Genomic DNA, 24,852 nt, shown 5'->3' on the forward strand with positions numbered 1-24,852 from the left:
CGTGATTACGTTTGATAGAAATTCGCCAAAATATCACTATAACAGATTTTCTCAAATAAATCAATTCGCATACTTACACACTATTTCCTGGAGTCCATTTACCACAAAACAAATTTTTCCTGACTCTTTATCCACTAATACACGATGTTTTAAACTCTACAGAAATATGTCTCTTACAGGACCTTCGGCAATCCATTCAAGCCAGCAAGTTTGGAGAGCGTGTTGAGTTTAATCAATTCATAGCGTCGAGATGGAGCCGAACTCACTGAAGGTAACGTTTGTTATCAACCGTTGATTTATTTTATTTTCGCATTGCGCTAATCGCCACCTACTGTAAACTGTGCTCACGTGCCTAATCCACAAAACTTTGTCACATTACATTTAGTATGACCACATCTGTGTCATATGTTGAACATCTAAAAATAGTTACATGATACTAATTGTGTGCAGAAAACGGAGATATCCTAATGTGATATTTGCCAGCCGTGCATTAATTACGCAGGGATGTGTGCAATGTTTGTGTTCACTTAGCTACGATTTGTTTACCAAATTACTTGATAAGCCATTCATTAATATCTCCATTTGTTTTTCCTCTACAGTGGGTGGGCTCGTCTTGCGGTTTACATGGACCATATATATTCTATAAAGCCTTTAAATTTCACCGGGACGGCAAACCGAGGATTCTGTCTCTCGGAGACTTTTTCTTCGTCAGATGTAAACCAGAGGACCCTATTTGCATAGCGGAGCTTCAGCTGCTCTGGGAAGAAAGAACAAACAAGCAACTTTTATCAAGCTCCAAACTTTATTTTCTACCCGAGGATACTCCCCAGGGACGGACAGTCACCCATGGAGAGGTAGGCATTATTAATCGCCTGATGAATAATTATGAATCGCTGGCGTTTACCCCGTGTTTATTATCTTTGTTTAACCTTGTTCGCAAGCCGTTTATTAAACAGCATCTTTACTGCATTTAGAGTTGGCAGTGGATGTGTAGTCTCCGGTGGCAGGCAGGCATTCATAGATGCATGTATTGATACTGAAATTGATGTATCCGAGCAGTAACAGGATTAGCCTACTACAGCGGTAGTTCTCTAGTTTTACTTTAGCCTATTTGCCTATTGTGGTGTCAACTGCTGAATGTGCACTTGTCCAGCTGCGCTCAATAAGGCTGCCGCTGCGCTCTATGGGGTTAATTGTGTTATAAAGGGGAAAATCCGCAAGAATCCTGCGCCCAGGCTATGTCATATCATTTCTTGGTAAAGCGTGTCAAATACTGACATATGGGCGGAAATTGCGAAACTGTAATGAATGCATGGGGTCAACCCGACTCAGATCGTTCGGTACGATAGTTATTAGATATTTTGTAATGCCGCCTGATGTTGAAAGAGGCAGAGCGAGTCATAAAGCGTGGCAGAGCACAGCCAGCGAGGACACGTTCTAACTACTCTCCAAGCTTTGCATAATTTTCCATGTGGACATTTCCATCTTCAACAATGTGATATTGTCAGCTCACATTTGAGGCTGCGCTTAAAAAAAACACCTCTGTGTTACATTACGCCGTTGTTGGCACAGAAAAGCAATAGTTATGATTGACGGTGGCCATATGTGGCGCTTGTGATCCGGTTACATCGTTGCACTGAATGGCATTACTCTGATGTTGGGAGTTTTTTCTCACCGGCTGCAAAACAAATATTGTGTTGTTTTCTCTCTGATATTCCTCAGCCAGCGACAAGAGCACTTTAATTACTACTCTCTGCTTTTGATCACTTGCGGCTGGATGGAAATTATTCTCTGCTGCTGTTATATTGTTTATAGGGAAGGACAAAGCCGTGTTTGTACTCGGCTCTTCCGCTGATGGTTTACTTACATTCTTTCCTCTTGAGTAATAGAGTGGCTATCACATTTCCCTTTCATGAGAAAGGTTGCTATTTATGGCCTGCCGCTTAGACAAGCTATCATTTCTTGGGCAGAATTCCTCTATGAACGGGTATCATCTCCTGAAGCCCCCTCGCTTTAGCCTTTAACACGCTGCAATTATTTAGTAATTACTTTGAGAGCATGCATCGCCGATTCTGAGGCCACACTTGCGCAACGACACATCAGCTCCGCCCCTTTCCCAAGTATTTGCATTGCAAAGTGCTTACATTCCTCTTCATTGGGGAGATCTGGAAAATATTATATTAATAACTACCAGGAGGGCAGCACTGCCAATGCAAATCACATTTCCAATAATTTGAGACATAAAGTGAAACACAGAATTACAGTTTGTGTTTGATAATAGAGTAAAATCATAAGATGAATGAAAGTAATTTTCCTGCATGAATTATGCAGCAACTTGCATCAAAGCACACAATCCTGCAAGCACCAGAGACTTATACACTTGCTATAAAGTTGCAGTCTGATTATAGGAGAAACAGGTCTATGGAATAATATAATTTGGGGATGATGTGTTTAAGTGCAATGTAGATGCCTGCAGGCTGACCTCACTTAAAGGGCTTGTCAAACCTCCTGCTCTCAGCAAATCAGAATACTTACTGTATATTACATAGTGGAAATTGCCCTGACAACTTAAAGTCAGTTTATGACCTTCACTGAGCCCATTCAGATCCTCACTGACTTTGCCCCATAACACTAATCTGCACTGCATGAGTCAGCTAGGAGCGCTTACAGATGCAGCCCATAATCTAAAAAACAAACCGGAAGGGTAAACCAGCTTCACAAAAAGCTATGATGTCAAACACATTGGCCTGAGTGATGTAAGAGGGAAAAGATTATTTGTTTTTAAGATGTAAACATTAGAGAAGAGTTCATTTTTAGCTCCAGGGAAGTAGAGTTTATAAACCTCACATTAGTCATTTTTCTTCAGGACTCTGGTAGCATATAAAGACAGATTAATAACTGTGGAGTTGCACTGAACTGGAAATCTATAATTGACTGGCTGAAAATCAAGAGTTCAAATTAGCTTAGTGACTCATACAGATATGTACTTGATAACTTACAGCTCTCAGGAAATTTGCTATTTTCACACAGGTTTTAGTGCTAAATGAGTACCGGGAGCATGGTGAGGTAAAGCCACAATTTGATGTCATTGAGGCGCTTCATGACATTTATTTTTAAATTATGTTAGATTTACTCTTGAATAGTTTCACAGAGCGTAAAAACAAGACACAGTGTTTGGGGTTGTAAACAGCCAGTGTGTTGCTCCCTTTCTCTGTGAGATCACGCCTCATATCTTGTAGATAACTATTATCTTAAGCCTGAAGCCAATATCCTCCAAATACCAAAAGGCACGACTTTTTCAAGACATCAGAAAAGCCTCATATTGAACTAGCTCACTGGAATTGAATTACTGATTCACTTGTGTTCTCAGTGCAAGGTATGATGTCATTTCCTGGTTATTTCTCAGGTATTTGTTTGCTCTCAGTTTTCTCTGTTTTGCTGTGCTGTGCAGTGACAAGAGGAACCAACCCATGACCTACTGTGCTTGTTTTTCTTCTGTCACAGGGTTGGAGGTCAATTCCTTTTTAAACGCAGCCAGCCTTGGCTGGAAATAGAAATGATTCATTGAATAAACTCAACTCTAGGCGCCTGTCTTTGCCGAATAGTTGATAAACATATCCAGATAAAATTTATTAATCTATTTATTGTGAGTTAATTATTAAGTCCATATGTGGAGGGAACTCTATTTTTCATTGTATCTCAGCCTGACAAGCAGTGTTTACCCCCACCAGTTGAGCTCTGCTTGCTCTTTAAACAGGCTTTGTGTCGAGCTGCTCACCCATTATGACAAACCCTCTATTGGGGCCTCTGCTCTATTTGTCTGCCTGCAAACTGCCACCGACTAAACAGTCACATGTGTTTTAAAACTCATTGAGTGACACATTATTTCTTCTCACTCCAAATGGCCTGCCTCTCCTGCTGGTACTGCTCACCGGCTGTAATACTTTCTGTTTTTGGACTCCCCATTTCAGGCGAGAGATGTTGTACAGCATGTGTAGATAACAGCTCACCCCACACAACACCCACTTATTGTATACTCTGCTTCAGGCCGTTAATTGCTTATGTTTATCTTATACTATATATCCCACTTTAGTGCAAATACAGCACGATGCTCTTAATGGGAATTCACAACTGTGGAGAATATTTCTGGATCATGTTATATTAATGTGCTATTATCATCACCTCTGATTTCATCTGACCTCTCCTCTCCTCTATTCTGTCCCTCTAGCTGACAAGGCTTTGGCACACACACACACACACTGACAGGCTGGGGACTGCAGCAGTAGGCCAGTATTGATTGCTGTGGAAAACACTTTGGCATGCATCCAGAGCCATTTCTTCAGTACATGGCAGTAGTCCATGCATGTGTTTCAGTGCTTGGAAAGCCAGCTTGTAGTGAAATTAGATTGTATTCATTTGCTGCTTCTTTGATTTTTCCTAAGGGAAAAACCCTGAATGGGTAATACAGGCATCTGGGATGCTAGCTGAATTAAGTGTAAGTGGCTTAGATATGCGACCAGCATTTTGATGGATAAGGTCATTCTGCTGAATGACTGGAGTGTAAATGTGATATGGCACATTTTTGCAGTGATCTTTTTAGAACCTCCATACTACTGCCATGTCTTGGCCAGTCTGTGCATTATACCAAATCTCCCCATTCACACAACAATGGCAGGAATTTAGAGGTGGCGGTGGGGTGCTAGTGTGCATGTGTGGTGTGCGTGCATGTGTGCCTACTCTTGCCGCAGAACAAGTCATTAACTCTGAACACTGCCCTCCAGTGAATTCCTCACCATTGCTGAAATAGCATGTAAATTATTACCAGCTTTTTAGGATAGTGTAATTTAAAACCTTTAAAATGGAATACCCTTTACTTCAAAGGCTATAAAAAAAACCCCGCTAACATTTCCCATTGGTTTAGAAGTTGTCATTCTCATCCTTCACAATCTTCTGATTCTTTTCACCAAACTGTTTTGTGTCTTTGCTGCCAAAGTAATGATATGTTACAGCAGTGCCTGGTTTGTCAACACACAAGAGGCTTTTGGTGCTCTTTAGTCAGTTTTTTCCACTTTGTCATTGACTAACCACTTGAACAGGCAAACATTTGCCTTGATGCATGACTCCAGAGCCCCCAGCTACAGTGGATCGTTATTATAACCTTTGAAGAGAATGCAGCCGCAGATGAGAAGCTCTTGCTTAATACTCAAGCCAATATTTTTCATTCTTAACAGCGGTAGATAGAGCTTGTGGAATCTTCATGCATTTAGTCTTTTTCTTCCCGTCTGTGTGTGCATTTGCAAAAATACCAGAGTATGAAAATGCAGTGATTCAAGGGAGCTGACGCAGCTTTTTTGTGGTGTCACCTTACATGATGGATGCCTCACCCACTTTCAGGAAGGCTTTGAAAACTCCTGTTATCTCGCTATTTTTCTCTGTCATTATAACGGCAAAAGAATGCTAAGTTTGGTTCATATATCACCCACTCACTTCATGCTCACCCCCCTTACTCAAGTAAGAGCAATCTCTTAATGGAATCAGTGAATAAAAGATGAGTTCAGCACCCCGCAGATATTACAGCAACTTTTATGCATATGAATAAACTGCATGCATTAAGTGGCAGAATATTATGTACAATAATTCTCACCTTTTAAATGTTGTACCTTGAACTCTTTCTAGTCTTAAGGCAGTCTCAAAAACATATTCTAATTCAATTGTCCCTGGCTTACTCCCCAGAGCTCCTTTTTAATTCCCAGATAAGTTTGTTTTGGGACACTGAAGCCAAGGTCAGTCATGGGGAGGGGAGATGAACTCATATTGTGTTTCATACCCTCATTCTCTCTCTCTCTCTTTCGTCCTCTCTTTCTTCTCTTGCTCTCTCTCCCTCTCTGTCTCCTCATTGTCCATGTCACCATGTCCATTACTCAATTACTAATCTCCTTTGGCCTTAGGAATTCCATTGCTGACCTCTCTGAGGCAGCAGACTGAAACCTTCCCAGCATGACAGGAGCACTGTGTGTGTGTGTGTGTGTGTCAATGTGTGTACCCACAGTATAGAAAGACACCCACCCACAGGGAGCATGCACCCCTTGACTCCCGAGCTGAAAGTCCTGTCCGAGCGATGAGACGCTCCGCCGCAGAACGCTGACAGTCAGGAATGTCTCCCTCACTGTTTGTGCACAGTGGCGTGCATTTCTGGTAGGGAATTGTTCAGAGTGATATGGAATATTTCAGGGCGCATTGTTTCTAATTGGATCACCGAATATAGAATTGAGAATGTCCCTTATGTGCTGTTTTGCCACCAGTACACTGCAGCATCCATATAAATTGAATGATATGGATTTTAGCGAGTTTAATTTCAATGAGATTGCTGGAGTCATGGGCTGCTGGGACAGAGTTATCTACAGTTTCACAGCAGAAGTCTGTTTCTTTTTCCCACTTTCAGTCCATTATGTGCAGTCATAGCAATAAATTCACTCAGTAATGTTTTTGGAGATATCATGCTGCTGCAGTAATAACATGAATTATTGATAGAGGACTGGAGACAGAATGTAACATTCAGCTGTTAATGTGTTACCTTGCATTTTAACTCAATCATAAAATGAACAGTTAGATAGTATGTGCGTCTACTGACGTACCTGAGGTAACATTATAGTAGTACATTAGTACATTAAGACATTTAGTGATTCAGAGTGTATAAATGCTCTTATTGCATCTGTGTAGGAAGTGTCACTGAAATGACACCTGGCTGTTTGGTATGTTACTGATGTGGAGTGTCACCTCTTGGCTGTGGGCTTGCAGTCCTCTGACCTATATTATCAAGTGGCCTGCTGGCTGTGTCTGCCGCTCTGCTAAACTATCAGCTGCCTAACTCGAAATGACAGGACAGTTTGGATGGGCGACATTTCCAGAAGAGCAAGTTTCTAAAGCACATCTTTGAAACCAAAAACCCATGTTATGAGTATACGACCCCTGAATGCCACTGGAAGCCGATTAATTGATTTGACAGAAAATGAATCAATAACAATTTTATTAATAGATGAATCGTTTAAAACATTAATTAAGCACAAATGTAAGGCTGCAATAAACAATAATTTTATTTGTCAATCAATCTTTAATATAAAATACAAGAAAAGTGGACAGAAAGAAGTATTTTGACTTTTTCTGACTTTCTATAGACAAAAAGATTAGTTGAATCAACAGATTATGCAAGAATGAAAGCAATCTTTGGTTGCAGCACTAATTTTTTTCTCATTACTGGTAGAAATTCTTCTGTTTTTCATTTCATTCTGGCGCAATGCTGTTTTTGTGATCATTTCTCAATAACTGACTGGCTTGGCTGGTTTTCAGAAACCCCTTACATGGAAACACAGCTCATTTCTTAATTTTACCGTATTTGCATAAACATTTCTCAATCAAATATCATGACTTATGCAAACCACAAGCCAGTATTCAGCTTCCTGACTGTATGTGCTGCATCACACAGCAGCCCACAGACATCAGGAGGTGTAAAGTTGGCTGGTAAAATTAAAAATAAATAAATGGATGTAGCCTGTTTGCAGCTACATTCATAGACTGATTATGTTCTTGACTGTGTTGACAGCTGGTGAATTGCTCTCACCTGTTGTGTTTCGCTCTCAAGCCGAACAAGTCCCCAAACAGAATCTGTTGACACTCACACAAGGCACCGTGTCATTCAGCTGATTGATATAAAGGGAATGGCTATGTGTTTTTAGGGTTTGCTGTTGCTGTGTGTATGCTCTGGTGTGCTATTGAATTACTTGAAGTATTGCTGTTCGCTGTTTGATACATCAGTAGCAGAACATTCAGTGCATTATTTTAGTTTGAAATGGACTCAGCTGAAATATTTCACGGTTTTATTTCTCAATGTGCTGTCAGTAGATCGCATCAAAGTACAGTAGCTAATTCTGCGGAGATACAGTACAATGTGGTTTTTGGCTGCAGGCTGAATGCTATTTACTGTTGCTCTACATTATTCAAATGGCCTGCTTTTCTGAAGGCAGAAACAGCAGTCAGTTTTTCATAGCATGGAAAGCCGGTTACAACCACCCGCCACCACTTGACAGCTGAAGACAGCTCATTATAAGAAGACCGAAAACCCATGTTTGATGTTTCTACTTAGTGAGGGAGGCACAGCTATATCAAGCTATCCCTCGCAGGCTTTTCCTTTATAAGGAAATACTGTCTCCAACTGGTTGGGATTTGATATGCCTGTAGTTGCAGTTGATGTGAGAACTGAATATGGGTAATTGTATAGACAGAGCACTCAGAGAGAATCTGAAATGTTGAAAAGTCATGTATTTAGAATATGTGACAGAATAACAGGAACACTTTCAAATAATCTTTTAAAACACGGCCAATGCAGCTTAAAAAACTTTTTTTAAGCTTCACAAAGGAAGGATTTACTGCAAAGTTGTTCTTTTGGATTTTATTAGATCGTATAGGTGTAGCTTTTATAGTGTCCACCCTCTCAACATTCATGCATATTGTGCGTAGACATGTCAATATAGAGTAAATGAATGTTATTTTAATGTCAGTAATATAAAAGCTGTTTGAGGGGAAATGTGTACAGGCAGACAGATGCCTGGGAAATTGGCGATAACCAGGGTAAACATCAGAGACCTACTCAGAGTGTCTGCGTTTCTGCCTGTACACATCTGTCCTCCAGATTTCCCTGTTTCTGTAATAGCCATCTTCCAGCGCACCACTCCACTCTGTTGGTAACAAACATTTCAGCCATTAGGCCTTCAAATCGAAACACATTTAAGCATCTCTGCTTCCATCCCTGTACGTTGGACTTGTAGTTCTTCTGGTATGAGAGTTATTTAATGAGGTTGAATCAACCTTAAGAGGAAAAAAGTGGTTGAAGCACAGACTGGAGAGAGAGCAAATCTTATTTAATAAGCCAACTGAACAGTCTAAAGTATGTACACAAAACCACCACAGCTTTATTTAGCTTACCTCAGTGTCAACCATGCACATCATTACATTTATAGTTTCCTGATAGTGCCATGTTAGTTTTATTGTGCGTCTGGCTCACAGCTTTCTCCTGTTCATTCATTACACTCTCACTGTAACAAATTACATTTCTTCTACTCCTCTACACACTCTGAAGGTGTAATCATAACCACTGAGTGTGATTTAAAAAGAAGAAAATCTCAACATTCGTGGTGAATATCAGAAGCCTGAATTCCTAAATGCTAATCAAAAAGTCCAAAACATCTACGTCCTCGTTGACATTGATTTAACTGCTGGCATAAATTCAATTCAGCAATCATCCACATCATCCATATTCATGGTGTCGTAATTTACTTACATGAATGTGCATCCACAGCCGTAATGCTACTTGACGCACATATCAATTTAGTTGATAAATAAGGACATCCTGTTGTTTGTTCTGTTTCCTCAACTAGATCTGATTCTTTGTCCTTATTTATATTCTGTTTTTAATCCATTCTTTGATCTTGATTATGATCACTTTATACTGCCATACATAATATGCCATACAAGTACATTCACCCAAGTACTGTAGTTAACTACAAATTTGAGGTACTTGAACTATACTTGAGGGTTTCCATTCCAGAGGGAAACAGTGTACTTTTTTTAAACGTTTATTTATTACATTTATTTACATTAGGCTGATTAAGGTTTTTCATAAAAATACACATGATACACATATGGTATGACGCTGTACTATACTATTAATCTACCCAGTAGTATATACAGTAAAGTATCTATAATTGGCTCCACATTGATGTATACATATACATGTAAAACAATTACAAATCCAAGTTTCTAAAGAAAGCTATAACTATAAGCAAAACTACAAATTTTTAATCAAATAACCCACAGTTTATTGAATAAAATTAGGAACTGTTGAAAATGTGTTGCACACTTTTAAGTTTATGGACAACAATAAAATTATATGATAAGAATGGCACATTGGCATTGATACAGTGACAAATAATAAATAAAATAAAAATTATATCTCCACTGTAAAAATTGTCTGATGTTACTTTGACATCAAATTAGTGGGATTTGGTAAAACAGGTAGGTTGTAGCTCATTGGCATCTTAGCGAGTAATTGCTATTTTTAGTTGTTTGTTTTTTTCTGTTCTTTTAATCTCAGTTTGTGTAATTATTTACAGAGCAAAGTAGTTTCAATTTCAGTCGCTTCAATACCTGCAGATGTGCTGCTCTTGAAATGTTTATGTGTGTCTGTTCAACAAATGAGTTTCAAACCGAGCAGAGAAATTGTGGCACAAGTAAATGATTCATAACCATGGCAACGTTGCATTTGTGTAACTCCTTTTATGTGCTTCTGATTGTAATTGGGATTCTACCCTGCTTCCTTTCAGCACGAGGTAATTGCAGTGTCTGAGAAGGTGATTGTGCGGCTGGAGGACCTGGTGAAGTGGACTGTACCAGACTTCTCAGGATGGGTCCACTGTCTGAAGGCCGAGCCTCTGAAATCGTCAGTGCTCCAGGAGCTGGGGACCAACGGGAGGCGGGAGGCCCTCCACCGCTACCGAGAGAGCACCCTGACCAGCGGACTCAATTTCAAGGATGTCCAGAGGGAAAGGTCACAGTTAGGTGAGCACCAGCAGAAACTTGTTCTCATCTTTTTTGAGCATTTCTTTATTCCGAAAGGTTACTGCAGTGTTTCCAATTTCTCTGGGCTGATATGCTAAATGTTTATGTATTTGTGTCTCCACCATAAATCAGCTTATGTTTATTGTCCTTTGGTTGGTTTAGCAAGTGTTGTTTTGACTAGAGTAATTCATCAGTATGTAGTTGGAATTCCTCCTGCTATAATGAGCTGAGAATCACACTAATAGAGGTAATGGCAGTGCGTTTGCCAACACATTATCTTCTTACAATACAACTGCTCTGTTTTCTGAGTGTGACAACAACAAAGGCAGCATTGGGGGGAAAAACACATAATTCAGGTGGTAATATCTTTAAATAACTGAGTCACATCAAACTGCAGTCCACGGCACCTCTGACACCTTCTTAGGGATCATTGCTGTGTGTGCCTGAATGGTTGTCTGGCGTATTCATCATGTGCACGATGCCATTAAGTGTCAGTGATTGTTTGACTCTTGCATGGGGCTCTTGGGGTCTTACTACAGCACTACCCATGAATCAGGCCCAACATAATTTTGGATGTCTCTGCAGATGAGTCATCCGATGCAAATAGGAAACTCTGGCATTTGAGCCTAATAATCAGAAAGAACATAATGTTCCCTTTGAAGCTATTTCCCACTTATTTGCCTCTCACATGGCTGTGTTGTAATGCCTAATGCTGATTATAAGAGTATAATGTAGCTTAGTAAACATGCTAAAAATACCATTACAATTACAGTATATCTTGTCAGGTTATAAGTATGTATCCTGGTGATCTAAGCTAGAATTTTAGCTTTCTGATCCTCTGTTAATTCATTTTTAATAATTATTAAATGCCTAAAGCGTATGTGGAAGTGAAACTGCTATAGGCTTAAAAACATTAGCATTTTTGTCTGTAGAAACAGGGTGTTTATTGATGACTCTTGTTCTGTTTTCTGCTCGGGATCTTCCAGGAATGCTGTAATGCCCTTGATTACTCGACTTTAGTTGAATCTCATACGCAAAAAGGACAAGAGGATCAATAATGGATGCTTTGTTGTTATTCGAGTAATCAATATAGTTTGAGTGTGTGCATGTGTGTGTTAGCCTGCTTCTTAAATGATATTATGTTCCATATCATAGCTTTCTCTAAATGTGCTGTATCGTCCAGATTTTATAGACGTATCTGTTGTTGACGATGATGCTATTGTTATTGAGGGGTTGTGTATTTGTGTGTGTGTGTGTGTGTGTGTTTGTGAATGTGTTTGTGCGTGTGTGTGTTGCTAATGAGCAGCGCTGCCGTTAATGACTCCATCAGGCTGTTTCTAAATGCACTTGTCACTCCAATGGGACACTCCGCCAGAGAATCTGCCCACTCAGCAGAACGGGCTCAGACTCTGGCAGGGCACCAGAGACACACTCACACACAGACACACACTCACACACACACACACACACACACACACACACACACACACACATAGATGGACAAATTCTACACACTGACAATCAGTGGTCTGCACTCACTTATCCATTTGTTTGTTTGTTCGCTACATCTTTGGCGCGTGTCAGTTGTTGACAGTCTAACAATACGAGAGGGGCAGAGAGTGGGGGAGAGAGATTACTTATTCATCAAGGCAAACGCATGTTACTCTGAGCAAGGGTTTGCATAGAAAAATGAAATATGCCACTGCAATGCTGCTGACTACCAGAATTAAATATTCATGCCATAGCAGCAGCAGATCAAATATAAAAGTACCCTTAAAGTGTCCTGTAGCTGAATGTCTGTAATTCTGTGTAATATGTTGGCTCATTGACTAAACTGACTTTTATGATATAGTTATACTTTTTAGGATTGCATGTATATACAAAATAGCCTGAGGTGGCTGTTCGCTGTATTACTTAAATGATGTACTAGCTGATTGTTATTCTCGGGCTGATCTGTAACTATGTTAGAGGAATTGGATTGTTCCCCATAACAGGATACTGCAGCAAAACCACAAGCTGCACAGAAAACCATTGTGAGCTAAAGAGCAATAAAGTGTGCCATTGTTATCGAGGGAAACTGTTCTTTTTTTCTCCAAGTGCATATCCTAACGTTTCCTGGCACGCTGCCAATGTGAATTAAGTGTACTGTTATGGATTTGTGTCTCACAGGCAACATATGAAATATACTACGAGACAAACGAGTCTCAAATAGCAGAATGACAATTGTATTGCTCTTGAGGTATTACATGAAGCTTTTATGGTTTGGTAAGTGAACGAAGCTCTAGTCTGACCTCAAAAATGCATGAAGAGTGAAACCAAAGATGCCTGCACAAAGTAAAGTAATTAATTAGAGAAACAATTGACCTTTGCTGTCCTGCAGCATTGACAACTATGAAACCTGTGAGGTGGAGAGATGATTAGTAACTATTTAAATTCAAGCTTTAGCCAGGCTTTGAAAGTTTATGATCTGGCATAAGAGGGTGATGCAACTTTCCTTTAAAACCTAAAAGAAAAAAAATTTTAGTTTACAGTTTAAGACTAACTGGCATCAGTCTGCTCTTGGCCTGAGTTAGACTCGAACATTGATCCGATCTCATGTCTGTGTAGCAAATATGATGCTACCTCCAGCAGCCACTTAAGTTAGATTAGCATGAAGACTGGAAACAAGGGGAAACAGAAGCTTGACTCTGTCAAATAGTTACAAAATCTGCTTAATATAAAAACTAAAGCAACATATTGTTTAATCTAACAAAAAGTGTAAAAACAACACCCTGTGATTTTACAGGGGTGTGGTGGACTACTTTTAGGCTAGGCACAGTAACTGCTTCCTTTTGTTGTCAGTGTAACATTGCCACAGAGCCAGGCTAGCTGTTTCCCCTTGTTTCCAGTCTTTGTACTAAGCTAAGCTAACCGGCTGCAGGCAGAAGCTTCATATTTACTGAACAGACATGAGAGGAGCATTTCTTCCCAACTAACTGAGAAAGAAGTAAGTATTAAACATTCTAAAGCAATCAGTCTTACATTTAATTACGTTAAACATACTGTATAAAACATATATATATATATATATATACGTATAAAGTTTGTTGAATTACACGTTTCCCACATTCAGTATTCCATGCCAAGAGGACAGTAATAACATATTTCTACGAGTGCAGGAAGAGTGATGTATTGTATTTTGCAGTCCTTACATAATCTGTAATGCAGCTCACTTAATCAGGTAATGCAAACTGTCCGCTCAGTTTATCTTGTATTGAAGTGAGCATTAGAGCTTCTTTTTACAGTTCAATCCACTAGGGATGGCTTGCCAGGGAAGTTTACATTCTGCCCCTCTATCTCTCCCCGGAGAACTGGCCTGATTCTTTTTTCATTTTTTTTTTCATTGCTGCCTGCCGAAATTGGTTTCTGGTCATATACTAGGAGGCCGAGTGTTGGAGAGCTGTATCTGCTGATACAGTTTGTTGGCTTGTGCTGGGATAAACAGAGAGCCGTAGAAGGAAAATAATAAAAAAAACAAAACAAAACAAAACAAAAAGAGAACACAAAGGATGGCTCTTTTTCGCAAAATAGCTTAATAGGTTTACTGTCTTGTCCTTCAGATCGAGCCTTCAGTGCGGAAACCAGAGCACAGATTGTGAGTTGAGGTTTTGTGGAAGATTATAGTTTCAAAAGGTCAGAGTTTGACTCCTGCATTCAAAGAACATATATGGTGTTCCTGACTCCTGCCCTCACCTATAATATTATCTGTAGCTGGTTCACCCCTTAGCACTGAAGGATCATGAGAAAACATCCTGACAGGAAAATGTAACCATGGAAGCGGAAAAAAATATACAGTGTATTAACCAGTCACCTCTCCCCTGGACTTTTTGTATTATTTTTGTGCTGCAGCACCTTAAAGCGCCACAAAATTACAAGAATGATGTTATTGGGTTTAGGACCTCTGACAAATATTTGTTTAAGAGTGCTGCATATTAAAAATTCATCAAATAAAAATTTCTCCATCAATGTCCAGAGTAAAATGTGACATGATAGAGTTTCATCAAAGTGCAAGAAAAGAATGACATTATGGATTTTTAATTCTAATTTTTTTTTCTATAATCCATAATAAATGACCTTTATCCCTGTGCATGTTACATATTTTAGGTTTAGTACATTGCATTCATTTAGCAGGTGCTTTTGTCCAGAGCTACTTATATTTATTTCCACATCACGAGCAGGTTGTATGTACTGTGTCTTGCAACCAACCCTGCGATAAATGGCCGACCTTCTCTACCAACTGAGCTGCAAAATTGCCTAATAATTAAAAATGTTTTCAGCTGTGAGCAGCTCCTCAATTTCCTTTGTGCGTTGTGTGTACATTAACAACACACACAGAAATCCAGCTTTTAAATACTAAATTCTGGCCTTTGAGTATATTTAATTTGGTCACTTTTCCAGTGTGAACACACTTTATACTCAAAACCTGCTTAGAATTAGTGTGTAGTCTGTTGTAACACACTAATACAACATGCTATGTGATCAGAGCTAAACATACATTGATTAAGCTGGAAGGTGCAGTAGGCCAGTGAGACGCGGAGCAATATCACTGCATTTCAAGATTCTTTACTGCCTTGCCCGCTCGGGGATGGAATCACTGTATTTCCCTCTGATGCAACGTCTGATCTTTATGCCAAGCTTGGCACATATACCCGAGTTGATATCCCGACGATATTTCAGTCGGAACATTTCAATTTGATGTAGAGAGTAGATTCTGTCCCCCTTTCAGAGACTGTTCAGAGCGTCACTGAATGTTTATGCGGGTAGGAACTGGTGATAAGGAAACAGACAGATGCTGTCTTCTCATGGTTGATTTGTCTTGGTGACAATACAGAACAATGTTTGGGACTTTGAGTCACTATCACACATGAAAATGTTTTATGTTTCGACTACAACGTGGGAAGGAGTAAGCGGTTTCTTGGAAAAGATAAGGAGAATGTGTTGTGGTGTTACAAGAGTAATGGTATGTTGTGACTCTGACAGAAAAAAGAATGCAATGCTTCTGTAAGACACACCACACTGTACTCCTCCATTCAGAATATGTGGCAGATTGTATCGTTTGCACTTGTTTGCTTTCCGCCTCTCAAACATATTTGCTTCCCCTTCTGCTTTTTTCGGCAGAACTAATTCTACAAACTGTCCAAAATCCCTTTTGAAGTAATTTAATGGAGTGTTTGTATTGATTATGTGCCTTTCTCGCCCCCCTCGTCTCTTTCTCTGCTTCTCTGGTATGGTTTCTTTTTTTTTTGGTGGGGGGGGGGGGGGGGGGGGGGGGGGGGGGGGGGGGGGGGGGGGGGGTTATGGCAGTATCTTCTTCATTATGCTCAGACCTGTAGGAGAGAGAAGCACAAGCTGTTTTTCCTCACTGATGTGCTCATATCATTAATTCACTTCTGACTGGCCGGAAGCCAGAGAATTCTAAATCTGTAAGCAGTAAATTGTGTGCCGGGGTGGAAAAATCTATTAGATGTTTGAGCATGCCTCGAATTTGAATGGGAGAAAGAGAGAGAAAGACACACTGTGAGACAGAGAGAGAGAGAGAGAGAGAGAGAGACCACCCAACACCCAAGACATATCCTGTTATGGCTTGCACCGTAATCAAATTCAGCCTCTTTGGATAGCTATATTCATTAATAATTTGTGTTATTTTATTTCTGGAATGTCACATAATGTGTTTTCCTTCTTGTGCGAGGGAGGGGGCTGAAGGCTGGTGGATGGTTAAACAATGAGAATGGCCTCAGAGGAAATGAAGAACTCCATCTCTCCCATTACAACAGTTGTGTCTCTCTTTTCTCCATTAGTCAGGTCTGGAACAACAGAGATGCTATTGATGTGACCTCTGCCAGGCATCTTAAATAGACACAAAGGGAGTGAGGGTTCTTTCATAGCACACTAGCTCTTCCTGATAGATTTATTTGTATTTAATTATTGTTATGACTCTTTTGTTATGAATAGCCTTAAAATCACACGGATCAGGAGGTTTTATCTGAGATTGCGTGTTGATTGAGGAACATTTGCTTTCTTTTCTTAAACAAAACTCACTGCCAGTTCCAGTTATACTCTGAGTCACACTTCAGTGTTACCCAACCAGCAGTCTTTCTGGAGACATTTCTATATTCGTCTTTGTCACAATGATGCTCATTTTGAGTATTACAGCAACATTAATATTTCAGTGCATAACTGCCTTTTGTACATGTCTCCTTGTTATGTTTATTTCTTCCCTGGCAGTTTCATGTTCTGCCCTTCAGATAGATAGATGTGCATGATTCTGTGCTGCTCGGTAGGCATTCTAGACATCACAGATTGTACAATTAATAACTCTGCATATTTTATGAGCATGCCAGTCCATCTGCTTTATGAATGCATGTAAAACTGTCCTCTTCAGGACGCCCTGTTGTGCATATCAAAAGGACTTCAAGTTCAAATCAACAGCAAGAAGAACGCACAGGGACATAGCATCGTGAAGAGAATATGAACAGTGGCGGAATGTGCAGATTAGAGGTACTTGTACTTTAGTATTTTATGCTACTTCATATTTCTACTTCCCTGCAATTCTGTAGGAAATAATGCACTTTCACCATTATCTGACAGTTTTACTTGCTTCACAGATTATGATTTTACATACAAAACACACTTTATCAAATATGATACATTTTTACATATTACTCTACCCAACAGAATTTGTATAAATTATCTCCAATTCAATGCTACTTATACATTAATAGATCAGTATTATTAATCCAGTAATATATGATTATACTAGGAGCATGTTTTTCTGCTGAGTAGGCCCGAGTATTTAATCAGCTGACTATGGGCGTTCATGCTTTCACTTAAACCAACCAGATTTGGCAACGATTTCAGTCAGCCAATCATGTCATTGCTGTCAAACTGTCCTCTGCTCTGCTGCTGTAAGCTGTCATTTCAGTGCGAAATTGCTGTGGCCCTCCTCCACCGCATTCACCTCCTGTTCATCATAGCCAGTGCCTAGGTTGAACTCATTAAGTCCACTCTTCGTCACATCCAGATCAGAATTCTCTTCATCCCATCACCACCACCACCACCACAACGGCTTCATCACCCCCTTAAAATATGATGATGTCAGTGGGGTCTAATTGCCAAAGACTCTCACAATTCTCCACTTTAATGTGCACATGGCAATAAAAATATTTGTTCACGCAGAATGAAGTCTCTCCTGATTGAACTGAAATTAAGGAACTGAATGCTTCTTCCACCACTGAATATGAACGGCATGGGCTGAAGTATTTCTGAAAGAGGCACATGAACATGATTCCGATTATTGCATTATCTTGGACAAGTTAATCTAGAAAGTGCAGAAACAGTTCATTTGACACTGACGTCAAAAAATAAACAAAAGATGCACTGATACTGGTGACTAGTCACAGGGAGATTTTCTGTTGTTGTTACTGTCTGTACAGTTCATTCAGACGATCCAGTTTAATGTGAGTGTGAAAGATCCAGTTCTGTCTCATCAAACTTAAGTCATGGCTCACTTTTTTCAGGCTTTGGGGTTTCAGGATTTAATAACACATTAATAATAACTTGAATTCTGCAGTACATGAGGATGTGTGAACAAATGAACCCTCACATTAAATACCCATTTAATACTACCTTAGTATTATAGCGTTGGAAAAACACTGTCAGTCAGACCTGTGCCAGGGTAAAAAAAAACTCTCACTGCTGATTTCGGATCAACTCTCAACATCCACATAACAACATCTGTCTTAATCTGTAAAGCAGAACCGATTCAAGAGGGTCACAGAGCCGGGCTGCAGGTTATATACTGTAGTACACAGTATGGAAGATAGACTTCTAGTCTTGTAGGAATAACATAGTGTTCATTTCGCAGCACAGAGGTAATGCATTTTACCCGCATTGAAAGGTAATTGCAATGGGGGCTTTGATAGATTCCAGACCTTTGGTGTGTGTGTGTGTGTGTGTGTTTGTGTGTGTGTGTGTGTGTATGCAGACTGCATGATCACACATACTTGCTTTGGTACATAACCGCTCTTAATGCTTTTATTAAGCCAAAGAAATACAAATGACGTCATTTATATTTGTAAAATATCTCTGTGCAGATGGTGGAATATATTTTGGTTTCTTTGATATATTGACTGCCAGAGGAGTTGGAAGGAGTGCCTTGGCTTCAAACAATAGATCATTGATGCCTCTCTGTCCTCTTTCTCAACCTGTCAGTCCATTTCCTTGTTATGTACTGGCCTGAGGAGCACTTGGCAAAATGAGAGGCATTCAGCCAGTCTTGTTTTTTCCCATGATTTTCCCCTCAGCCATAACTTGTGGAAAGCTGTTGTTTCATTTGGATTGTCAGAGGATAATATCCAAAGTTTACAATAGCTGAGTCACAGAATCACTATGTTCCAGTGTAGTAAGTGTAACTTTAATTTATCTGGCTAAAGATTTAAGATTATTGAATGTGAGAAAGAACAGCTGTGTAGATGGAGGGCTTCACACAGATACAATGCGATACATATTCAGTAAACTAATCTAATATTTCAGTTTTCGGCTTTCATGAGGAGCAAATTGATTCCAGTAGCGTTTTTGATCATTTATAGCCTTGGTCTTCTGACACACATATTGCCAGCCATCACAATGCCTTCGTAGACAACAGAAACCTTAGCCAGATAATTTCCATGATTCATGTTTTCATTTCATGTCTCTTCTCACTGTGTTATTCTTCTGTATACAAAATACACAACAGTCCATGGATGGGTTTCATAAAATAAACAAAAAGAAGCGCATAAACAAAAATATCTCCCACTGTCACGTTCAACTCATATTGGACTTGTTTCATTGCGAGTGGTTCTGAAATAACAATACACCAATAATAAAGCAAGAAATAAAAAGCATTTTTTGGCATGACTGACCAGTGAACATAAACTTATTATCGGAGCTAGTAGATTTCCTCCATTGAAGTTCTTATCTCTCCTGTGCAATGTGAGACAAGCAGCTACACACACTGTATGTGCTGCATTACAGTGATTACAGCTCTGTTGGTAAAGCGGAGGTTTGCCACATCAGAGGTCGTGTTCTGGAATGAATGAGTTTGAAGCCAAGCTGGTAGCAGTTTATCAGAAATTACCTGCTTGTTTAGCCAGATACTGTGTATGTCACATGAATAACACAGCAGTCTTGTGAAAACAGTTTGTGCAGGACCGAGCTAGGGAACTTCAAACAGAGATCATTACGGCTTGTGGAGGGAAAACAATTGTTAGTGGTGTTAGTGTTTTATTTTTTGTGGTGCTGTTAGAATGTGCAATCACAACTAATTGCGCCAAAATATGCAAGAGAAAATCTTATAGTTTGCATTTTTGGGATTTGCTTTTGTATCTTCAATACGCTTTATACCAAAGACATAAACAAGAAATCTGAACAGATGGCACTGGTTTTTAATGACATATTGCTATCTGTAAAGTCTCCCTCTATGCCACAGACTAAAACGTCTCCCCTTGGGGAGAGCACCGCTCTAGTTGTTATCATCCGCTTCTAATGTCACTCTTTTCTTTGCCTCATTGTCAAGTCCTCCAGCTAAATAAATGCAATGTAAATTGAGTATTGTGCTGGATGTAATTATTGAAAAGGGTTCCAGTTGGCTTAGCTCAACGGGCTGTTTATTTAAAACCTTCCTCCTCCGTACAGATCTGATGATAGAGGGAGAGAGAGGGAGAAAGAGAGGTTCTTATATAATGACAGGAATTCACAATGGAGCCATGCTGAATGACAACCCCCCGAAACATCTTCAATAAACACCCCCACCTCTCTCTTTCTCATTACAGTTTTACCATTGGGAAACATGCTTGTCCCAAATAGCCTCTAGTCTTATTCCTTTTTCCCCCTCCTGCTCTGTCTTTTTTTTGCTTCATTCTTGTACTGAAAACATATTAAATCATGTTTCCTTTTACACAGTATACGCCCTGAGAAAGAAGTCTGAGTTGATAATGAGGGGCCCTTCTTTGAGGAAATACACACGGCAACTTTGATCTAGAATGGCATGTAATTCCTTGCCTGACCCAATTCCCAATCTCCTGATAAGATGTTTTACCCCCCTCTCCCTCTCCCTCCTTTGCTCTAACCTTCTCACAGAAATCACTAAAATGGGAACTTGCTGTCCCATTAAAGATACATTTAAAGCCAAACATGTCATCCATTTCATTCTGCAGGAGAGAAGATATGTGAAATACTGTCTACTACAGGCTGAGCCGAGGAAACTCTCTATGTATCCCTCTTTCTCTCTGTCAGTGACAATCTCTGAGATCTCTGATCACAGCTGTTCAATTGAGTTTGTGTCGGACAGAGCTATGTGACAAATGAAAGTGGTCGTCATAGCAGATAGAGTATCATCACCTGGGTGTAAAAGCTTTTAGGCTTGTTTGAGGAGAGAGAGAGAGAGACATGGAGAGAGGGTTTCACTTGTTTATGTAGTCAAAAGGCAGCTGTATTTCTGCAACCAAAGATAGTTGATTAAATTTGCTCCCCGTGGTATTTGCACATTTTGGGTTCTTGCAGAGCAGCTTGTTTTTACTCTCAGAATTGACTGCGCCGTAAGTGGATTGACCCCCAAAACCCAGCAGTAGTCTTTCATTAGTCAGGATGCAGCCGGGGACCAGACAGCGAACAGTGTTTAGGGCCAATCTATCATTACACAAAAGGGGATCAACATGGCACAAAGTTGTCTTCCTCATCTTAAGTGGCAATGTGGCCTCTAACCTCATAGTAATCGTGGTTTCACCTTCACTTCATCATGACTCTGATCATTCAGAGGGGTCAAAACTACCATAATTTCATCTCCGGCACAAAAAAAAGGGGCCCTTTGGAGCTTTCTGATAGCTCATTTGTAACGAGGCCCCTGTTGTTTTTTGATAGTCAAAAGAACCAATTTGGGGTTTTGACAAGGAGCCCCTCTGAATAATTCCTTCATGTATTACAGGACCTATTAAATGCAAACTTTTCAATCTGGCAATCAATAAGGCAGGCAGCTTTCCCTGGCCCTGTGCCAGACACATTAGGGCTGCGAGCGATGGTTGCTAGGGAGCTGAGCCTGCTCAGGGGAAAGAATGTTTAATGTAATAGAATCACATAAATCAACTGGAGGAAAGTGCTTGTGTTGTTTCTTCTCTTCTCTTCTCTTCTCTCTCTTTCTGTTTAACTGAAAACATTTAATATGGGTGTGTGTTTTTGAAAATGTGGTATAGCCATTTTTCCCTCCCCCCTCTGTCAACCACAAGAACATCTGGGATGGAATTAAGCTGAGGGAAGTTAAATTTTCTCTGTGTTTATGTGTGTGTGTGTGTGTGTGTACAGTTCTTATTAGTGTGACTAACAGTGTGTGTGTGTGTGTGTGTATGTGTGCACACTTGTTTTTGTATGCATAGCTGTGTGTCCTCATCCCTTGTGCCGCACACTTGAATAAATTGAGGTGAAAATTATATAAATGTTTCTTCTTTTTTTTGTCACAGGCCACTGCCCCACCCTGCTGAAATGAATGAGCACTTTAGTACTTTACTATAATTAAGAACAGGAGCCAGCATGCATGGAGGGCTCTCTTTCTCTGTCTCTTACCCTCTCTGTGTGTTACTCTCCCTCTCTGTACGGTTTCAATAGAACACTTCCTCTGGGTGTTAGTGCCCTTTTGTGGGAATATGATTATCTTAGAAGAATTAACGCACAGACATGGCCTACAAATGTAAAAGCCAGATATCTCTTAAAGTCATACTCCACCCATTGTATCTGATAATCCAGAATCTTTTTAATATCGGTTACAAAAGTTTGTCCATGACGAAGCATGGCAGATCAGCTTGAACTCATGATGGGTACAACTGATTTACCTTAATACAAACTTCTCAAACCAGTCCTGCAGCTTAAAGCACTTCTGTCCATTTGTAAGCTCAGTATGTTCCAAAGATTCATATTTTCACCCAAATACAACTAAAAACAGTGTCCGATTCCCCTGACAAGCCTGCCTCCGGCTTGTTTGTAGGTTGGAAATTCTTATACTCCTCCTGGGCTTGTCACTTAAACAGTCTCTATAAACAAAACACCAGACTCAAGACAGCCTTGACAAGAGTTGTGTGTTCAAATTTAAATATGTTGTTGAAAGTATGAATGTCTGGAAGATACTGAGTTTACAAATGGACAGCAGGAAAGTGAATTATGCGGCTGAGAGGTTTCTACAGACATTTAGCAACATTAGCATTCATTTAGAATCATGAATGGACCAAAACAATAAGTTGAAAGATGCAGTCAGTTGATAATTTGCTCATCAGTAAGAGCGACCCATCTCACATTACACATAGTCGTTTAATCAATATAATATACATTTACATAATATACTATTAGTCATTAGTCATTGTCAGGTTGATTATTTTATATAGGACATTTGCAGATATTTGGCGAAGGAAAAAACAGCTTCCTAAGAAGACATGGCTGTATTGTTCTCGAGGGGAAATTCACAAAAATACTACTAATAATATCATGATATTGATATTACCCATATCGCTTAGCCCTATTTGATCCTCAAAAGGGCTATTTTAGGTGGAGTATCTGTTTAAATGGCTGACTGTGTGTTCGTGTGCGAGAGCACAGCTTGCAGCTGATATGATGAGCAAAGGCAAGTCAGTGTCTGTGACTTGTGATGTTGATGATGCACGGCCACTGAGTCACTTGCTAACGCAGTATGTTAATGCAGATCCATTAAATACATTTGAAATATTCCAATTCTACTTCCCTTTTCACAAAGCCATCACCCAGTGTGTTCGTGACACACTGGGTGATGGCTTTGCTTTGTTTTACTCCAATAGACTGATTTATTGATGCCTCATCCTCAGAGTAATTAATGTGATTTTGTTTACAGTACAGGCTAGCTTGTAATTAGAGAAATGTTCTAGCACATTTTGTTTTACCCACGACGATAGTGTAGTCATTCACAGATTGGACGAACGATGAATCATGCAAAAGAATTTATTCCATTGTTTCATGTAATGCTCTCTTCATAGGGAAACACAAGGTTGCAGCTAGTGACCCCCCCGGCCTCCCAATCATTTCAATTAGGTGTCATCTTTATTTGGTCAGGTTTCAATAACATGAAACCAATAGCCAGATCGGGCGCCAGCTCCTGCTTAAATGGCCTCCTCTCAGTGTCATGTCCCCTCATTGAGAAGAGAGAGAAAGAGAGAGAGAGAGAGAGAGAGAAAGCAGATGAATCAGAGAGATGTGTTATATATTATAAGAAGAAGCTAAATGGAAACAGGGCAACCTCGGAGATCAATACACAGCACGGAGAGAGCCTGCAGGATGGAGTGAGAATACCAAACAAGAACCTTCTCCTCTCTGCTTTTCCCTCTTTCTCTTCTCTCTCTCTCTCTGATCTTCACCAATATATTACTTTCTGCCTATTTTTAAATCTTTTAGACTTGTTTTGGTGCTTTAAAAGCCACACACACACACACACACACACACACACACACACACACACACATCAAATATGAACGTGACATTATTGGCTCTGGGTTACATACCTTGCCATTTCTCACCAACCCCACAAAAGCAGCAGGGGGATCCAGTAAATTCCTTGGCCGAGCAGATAACGTGGAAATGTTGACAACAGCAAATTTGAGCCGAGTGAGTGATTTAAGGACTACAGCGGGTGACGGGGAGCATGCAAGTAATGGTTTTGAGCTTTTCCGTGCTTGTCTGTGACAAGAGAAATGAGCACACTTGCCTGAAAGATCTTGTCAGAGCTTGTGGGCACTTTGAATATTTTTAAGCTTGGTTGAATGTAAATGACACAGTTTACATGAGTCACATTTGGGTTTTAATTAGTCAGCGCAGATCTGCTTTTAACTGTCAGCAGCCCTCATATTAAAGACTAGTTTTATTCCCAACTTGCAAAGCCGCTACAGAAATTCTTCAATAAAAGCAGAGGATCTCAGAGATGCAGCAGTAAATTCAAATTCAATGATATCAATGATGTTTCATCTAACATTGCAATAGCTATTCATCCAGCAGAGCAGCTGCTTCATTCCAAAATAATGAGTTTCATGTCGTATGCAGCATTTCTGAGATTTTGATTACGATGACTAATTTATCATGCTTGTTATGGAAGAGAAGCAGGATTTTTTCCTTTCATGTAATTACACAAAATATTCTTTAATTCTTTCTGGTACAATGCAC

The 24,852-nt window shown here is 39.8% G+C and overlaps 1 protein-coding gene across 1 annotated transcript in view; it reads left to right on the forward strand.

Moving 5' to 3' along the window:
* Window positions 1–238: 238 nt before the first annotated feature.
* Window positions 239–24,852, forward strand: part of arid5b (AT-rich interaction domain 5B) — a 71,073-nt gene continuing 46,459 nt past the window's right edge. The window contains exons 1-3 of the mRNA XM_046070291.1: window positions 239–271; window positions 600–854; window positions 10,377–10,611. Of these exons, the coding sequence (XP_045926247.1) occupies window positions 251–271; window positions 600–854; window positions 10,377–10,611 (511 nt within the window). The 5' untranslated portion in view covers window positions 239–250. The remainder of the gene's footprint in view (window positions 272–599; window positions 855–10,376; window positions 10,612–24,852) is intronic.

Source organism: Micropterus dolomieu, linkage group LG15, assembly GCF_021292245.1.
Source record: "Micropterus dolomieu isolate WLL.071019.BEF.003 ecotype Adirondacks linkage group LG15, ASM2129224v1, whole genome shotgun sequence".
NCBI lineage: Eukaryota > Metazoa > Chordata > Actinopteri > Centrarchiformes > Centrarchidae > Micropterus > Micropterus dolomieu.